We start from the raw sequence: 5,529 nt of genomic DNA, 5'->3' as shown, positions 1-5,529 counted from the left end.
CCTGGGGATCCCTGGGCTGGTTTAGGGGGATCCCTGGGGTGTGGAGGGGTGGGTTTAGGGGGCCCGGGAGGGGTCCCTGGACTGCTTTAGAGGGGATGTGGGGAGCCCCGGGATTGGTTTGGGGAGTCCCTGGGCTGATCTGGGGGGATCTGGGGGTTCCTTTGGCTGGTTTGGGGGTCTCTGGACTGGTTCTGGAGATCCCTGGACTGGTTTAGGGAGGTCTGGGGGGTAGGGAGGTCTGGGGGGTTTCTAGGTTGGTTTGGGGTGTCCCAGAGAGGATTGAAGGGTTTTTGGGGGATCCCTGGAGTGGTTTTGAGGGAGCCTGGGCTGGTTTGGGGGGGCCTGGAGAGTCCCTGGGCTGGTTTTGGGGTCGCTGGGCTGGTTTTGGGGGATCCCTGAGGGGTCCCTGGGCTGGTTTGGGGGTCCCTGAACTGGGTTGGGGAGGTCTGGCGGGGTCCCTGGACTGGTTTAGGGGGGTCCCTGGACTGGTTTAGGAAGCTCTGGACTGGTTTAGGGGGTCCCTGGACTGGTTTGGAGAGGTCTGGGGGGCCCCATGGTTGGTTTTGGGGTTCCTGAACTGGTTTGGGAAGGTCGGGGGGGGATTCCTGGACTGGTTTAGGGGTCACTGGACTGGTTTGGGGGATCTCTGGACTGGTTTAGGGAGGTCTGGGGGGTTTCTGGGTTGGTTTGGGGTGTCCCAGAGGGGATTGAAGGGTTTTTGAGGGATCCCTGGAGTGGTTTTGAGGGAGCCTGGGCTGGTTTGGGGGGGCCTGGAGAGTCCCTGGGCTGGTTTTGGGGTCCCTGGGCTGGTTTAGGGGTCCAGGGAGTCCCTGGGCTGGTTTTGGGGTCCCTGGACTGGTCTAGGGGGGCTGGAGAGGCCCTGGGCTGAGTCCCTGGGCTGGTTTTGGGGTCCCTGGACCGGTTTGGGGGATCCCTGAGGGGTCCCTGGGCAGGTTCGGGGGTCCCTGGACTGGTTTGGGGGATCCCTGAGGGGTCCCTGGGCAGGTTCAGGGGTCCCTGGACTGGTTTGGGGGATCCCTGAGGGGTGCCTGGGCAGGTTTGGGGGTCCCTGAACTGGTTTGGGGAGGTCTGGGGGGGATTCGTGTACTGGTTTAGGGGTCAGTGGACTGGTTTGGGGGATCCTTGGACTGATTTAGGGAGGTCTGGGGGGTTTCTAGGTTGGTTTGGGGTGTCCCAGAGAGGATTGAAGGGTTTTTGGGGGATCCCTGGAGTGGTTTTGAGGGAGCCTGGGCTGGTTTGGGGGGGCCTGGAGAGTCCCTGGGCTGGTTTTGGGGTCCCTGGACTGGTCTGGGGATCCCTGAGGGGTCCCTGGACTGGTTTTGGGGTCCCTGGGCTGGTTTAGGGGGTCCAGGGAGTCCCTGGGCTGGTTTTGGGGTCCCTGGACTGGTTTGGGGGGCCCGGGGGGTCCCTGGGCTGGTTTTGGAGATCCCTCAGGGGTGCCTGGGCAGGTTTGGGGGTTCCTGGACTGGTTTGGGGAGGTCTGGGAAGGGTCCCTGGTGTGGTTTGGGGGTCTCTGGACTGGTTTGGGGCATCCCCGGACTGGTTTGGGGTGATCTGAGGCGATCTCTGGACTGGTTTGGGGAGAGTCCCTGGACTGGTTTGGGGGTCCATGGGCTCATTGAGGGGATTTGGGGGGGGCCCTGGACTGGTTTTGGGGATCCCTGGACTGGTTTTGGGGATCCCTGGCTGGGCTGAGGCTCTTTGGGGGTTGCTCCAGGTCCCCATTTTTGCAACAACTCCACTCAAGCTCCCCTCCCCAAAACGGCCCCCTTTGCCTTCTTCCCCCTCCCATTCCTCCCACAGGTTCCCTTTCCAGCGGGGATATCCCTGGATTCGGGGCTTTTCCCGGGATTCCGCCATGGCTCCTTCACGCAGCCGCTCCACCCAAATCCCGCCGTGTATTCCCAAACGCCAGCTCCCCCCGGGATACTCGGATTCTCTCCTTTTCCTGTGCGCCCGCCGCATGGTGGCTCAGCACCCCCTTCCCGTCCTCCTTCCCGCCCTTCCCGCCCACCTCTATCCCATCCTTTTCCAAGCTGCATTCCTGGATGGGAGACCCCTGGTCCTGCGGGATTTGGTGACCGCTTGGCCCTTCCCGGTGCTCAACTTCCAGCGGCTCGTGGGGCGCCGGGAGCTGCTCCGGGATCATCCCTGCAAGCTCTGCGTCCAGGCCGTCATCCTGGCCGTGGTGGCGCAGCTCCGGCGGGATCTGGAGGAGCCAGGACGCGATTCCAGGTGGGTTTGGGAATTCCGGGATGGGCACAACCTCGGTTCCTCCTCCATCCATGTGAGTTTTCCTGCTGGTTCATTCCCGGTTTTCCCCCCTAGACGGTTTCGGCTCCGCCTGCTGGACATGACCGGACTCCCGGATGCCGCCTCCGGCCGCGCTCCCGACGGGATGAGCGTCTGGTCCGGCACCGTGGCCTTGGCCAAGGCCTGCGTGGAGGTGTCCAAGCACCAGCGGGAATTCCAGAGGCGCGGATCCAAGCGGCACAAAGGCCGTTCCGGCGCCGCCACGGCCGCGGCCGCTCCGCAGCCCCCGGGCGTGGATGTCCACGCCGACCTGTTCGTCAACGGAACATCCTACGGGATCCTCCGGGACGCGCTCCAGACCGGAGCCGCCGGCCCGCTGCGCCTCCACGCCCGGCAATGCCTCAAGCTCCAGTACAGCAACGTCGACGTGCGGCGCCCGACGCCGGAATCGGCCATCGGAATCCGGTGCCTGGCCGGGCAGCTGGGAATGCTGCCCAGCCTCCGGGAGCTCAACCTGGGATCCTCCCGGCTCTCCGGGAATCTGCGCCAGATCCTCTGGTGAGTTCCCAACGGAGCGGGATCCTTACCGGGCCCTTCCCGCGCTCCGGGGCATTCCCAAGGGTTGGGGTTGGTGATCTCGGGGGTCTTTTCCAGCCTGAGTGATCCCGTGATTCCAGGACTTCATTATCCCAATATTCCCGTGATTCCAGGATTTTATTATCCGAATAGTTTATAACTCAGCGACTCCATTATTCTGTAATTCCCTGATCCCATAATTCCAGGATTCTCAAAGGCTGAACTTGATGATCTTGGAGGTCTTTTCCAATCTTAGTAACCCCATGATTCCAGGATTTCATTATCCCAATATTGCCATGATCCCGTTATCCCAATAGCTCATGACTCAGTGATTCCATTGTCCCGTAATTCCCTGATCCCATAATTCTGTGATTCCAGGATTCCCAGAGGTTGCCCTTGATGGTCTTGGAGGCCTTTCCCAACCTCAGTGATGCCATCATTCCATGACCCCATAATCACATGATTCCATATTTCCAGAACTCCACGACCCCACGATTTTGATTCCACAATTCCATGGCTTCATGATCCCATAATTCCATGATTCCCAAAGGTCAAACTTGATGCTCTTGGAGCTCTTTCCCAACCTCAGTCATTCCAGAATTCCACAATTCCATGGAGGGAATCACAGCTCCCGGCCCGCTCCACAATCCCATCATCCCATGACTCAGTAACTCTGTGATCCCACGATTCCATGATCCCAGAACTCCATGACCTCATCATTCCAAAGTCCCCTGATTTTCAGAGGTCAAACTTGATGCTCTTGGAGATCTTTCCCAACCTCAGCCATTCCATAATTCCATCATTCCATGGCCCCATAATCCCATGATCCCGTAATTCCAGAACTCCACGATCCCATGATTTTGATTCCACAATTCTGTGCCTCCATGATCCCAGAATTCCACGATTCTCAAACCTTGAACTTGATGCTCTTGGAGCTCTTTCCCCACCTCAGAGATCCCAGAATTCCACAATTCCATGGCTTCACGATCCTCAACCATCAAACTTGATGCTCTTGGAGCTGTTCCCACTCTCAGCCATTCCAGAATTCCACCATTCCCCAATTCCATGGATGCAATCACAGCTCTCCTTCCCCGCACTTCCCCCACCAATCCGGGACCCATCCCGACATTTCCTGATCCCACGGAGCCTCTGCTCCGTCGGCGGCTCCGGAACGTCCCCGCGGGCCTCACCTCTCCCTTTTCCCTCCCGCCAGCGACCTCCAGGCTCCGTTGGAAAGCTTGGAATTGGCCTTCTGCTCCCTCCTTCCCGCCGACCTCGCCTTCCTCTCCCAAAGCTTCCACGCTCCGGCCCTCAAAAGGTTGGATCTGAGCGGCCACGACTTCTCCCAAAGCCTCCTGGAGCCGCTCCGGCTGCTCCTGGAGGAAACCTCGGCCTCGCTGCTGCACCTGGATCTCATGGAATGCCGCATGGCCGACTCCCACCTGGACGCGCTGCTGCCGACGCTCCGGCGCTGCTCCCGCCTGCGCTTCCTGGGACTCTACGGCAATTCCCTGTCCACGGCCGCGCTCAAGGATCTGCTCCAGAAAACCCTGGAGCTGCCGGATCTGCGCCTGGTCGTGTATCCCTTCCCTGTGGATTGCTACAAGCCGGAGCCTCCGCGCAGAATCCCGGGATCCCGGCGGATTTACGAGGAGCCCATGGATGGCGAACGTTTGGCGGCGGCGAGCGCCGAGATTTCCCAGCTGCTGGCGAATTCCGGGAGAACCGACCTCGTCTGGACTTACAATCCCTACGGACACGGAGCCATGGACTACTTCTCCTTGTGACTCGGGAAAGGCTTTGGGGGGGGGGAAAGGCGCGCTTGGAGGCGGGAAAAGCTCGGAGCCTCCAGCCCGGAAAAGCGCCGCCTCCTTCTTCCCAAACTCTGGGGCGTTCCCCGCCTCATCCCGGTGCTTTTCCACCTCATTCCAGTATTTTTTTTCCCTTCATTTCGGTGCTTTCCCACCTCGTTTCAGGATTTTTCCTGTTCATCCTGTTGTTATTCTGCCCGATCCCGAGATTTTTTTCCCTGATTTTCTTGCTTTTCTGCCGCATTTTGAGGTTTTTCCATCCCATCCCGATATTTTTCCCCTCATCCCGATACTTTTCCTCCTCATTCCAAGTTTTTCCCACCTCATTCTGGTGTTTTTCCCCCATTTTGTTCTTTTTCCAGCCCATCCTGGCGTTTTTCCATTGGGATTGGGTTTGCATGGCCAAATTTTGGGAGGCTCCGGGGCTGGATTCCGTGGGAAGCTGCCGGAAGCTTCTCCCGTGTCCGGCTGATCCCATCGGGAACGGTGATGACGCCTCTGGAATTCGAATTAAGTTGGAAGAAACACATCATGGCACAGATGGAATTCTGGAGCAGGAATATGGGAAAGGAACGACTCTGGAGATTATTCCAAGGAACTGGAGTGGAAATTCCCAAAATTCCCTGGTGCATCCAATGGGAAGCCCATCCTGGGGCTGGATCCTCGCAAGGACCTGCGGATCCATGGAAAAGGGAGCAGATTCCTGGTAGGATTCCGTGACCGCAGAGGAAAAAAACCTTGGAGTGGGATGTTCCCAAAGGATTGACCCCTTGGAAAAGGAAATTGTCTTCCATGGGAATGAGACGTTGGAGAAATCCATGGAAAACTCGCTGTGGGATGGATTCATGTTGGAGAAATCCTGGAAAAC

The 5,529-nt window shown here is 58.7% G+C and overlaps 1 protein-coding gene across 1 annotated transcript; it reads left to right on the top strand.

Annotated features, from left to right (window-relative positions):
• Nucleotides 1-133: 133 nt before the first annotated feature.
• LOC103618704 (leucine-rich repeat-containing protein 14) lies at nt 134-5,182 on the top strand. Its single transcript, XM_008637136.2, has 4 exons — nt 134-219; nt 665-2,256; nt 2,350-2,832; nt 4,064-5,182. The coding sequence occupies exons 2-4, from the start codon at nt 1,631-1,633 to the stop codon at nt 4,635-4,637; spliced, it is 1,683 nt and encodes a 560-aa protein (XP_008635358.2). The 5' UTR covers nt 134-219; nt 665-1,630; the 3' UTR covers nt 4,638-5,182.
• Nucleotides 5,183-5,529: the final 347 nt, after the last annotated feature.

The sequence above is a fragment of the Corvus brachyrhynchos genome, unplaced genomic scaffold (genome assembly GCF_000691975.1).
Source record: "Corvus brachyrhynchos isolate BGI_N302 unplaced genomic scaffold, ASM69197v1 scaffold437, whole genome shotgun sequence".
Classification (NCBI taxonomy): domain Eukaryota; kingdom Metazoa; phylum Chordata; class Aves; order Passeriformes; family Corvidae; genus Corvus; species Corvus brachyrhynchos.
Note: the sequence above shows the minus strand (reverse complement) of the source record. Positions and strands in the feature narration are given on the sequence as shown.

What these genes read in the sequence shown, in the direction of transcription:
- LOC103618704 (XM_008637136.2), top strand. Translation starts at nt 1,631, where the DNA reads ATGGGCTCATTGAGGGGATTTGGGGGGGGCCCTGGACTGGTTTTGGGG. An exon ending in GAGCCAGGACGCGATTCCAG is followed by an intron (nt 2,257 to 2,349) that starts GTGGGTTTGGGA and finishes TTTCCCCCCTAG; the next exon opens with ACGGTTTCGGCTCCGCCTGC. An exon ending in AATCTGCGCCAGATCCTCTG is followed by an intron (nt 2,833 to 4,063) that starts GTGAGTTCCCAA and finishes CCCTCCCGCCAG; the next exon opens with CGACCTCCAGGCTCCGTTGG.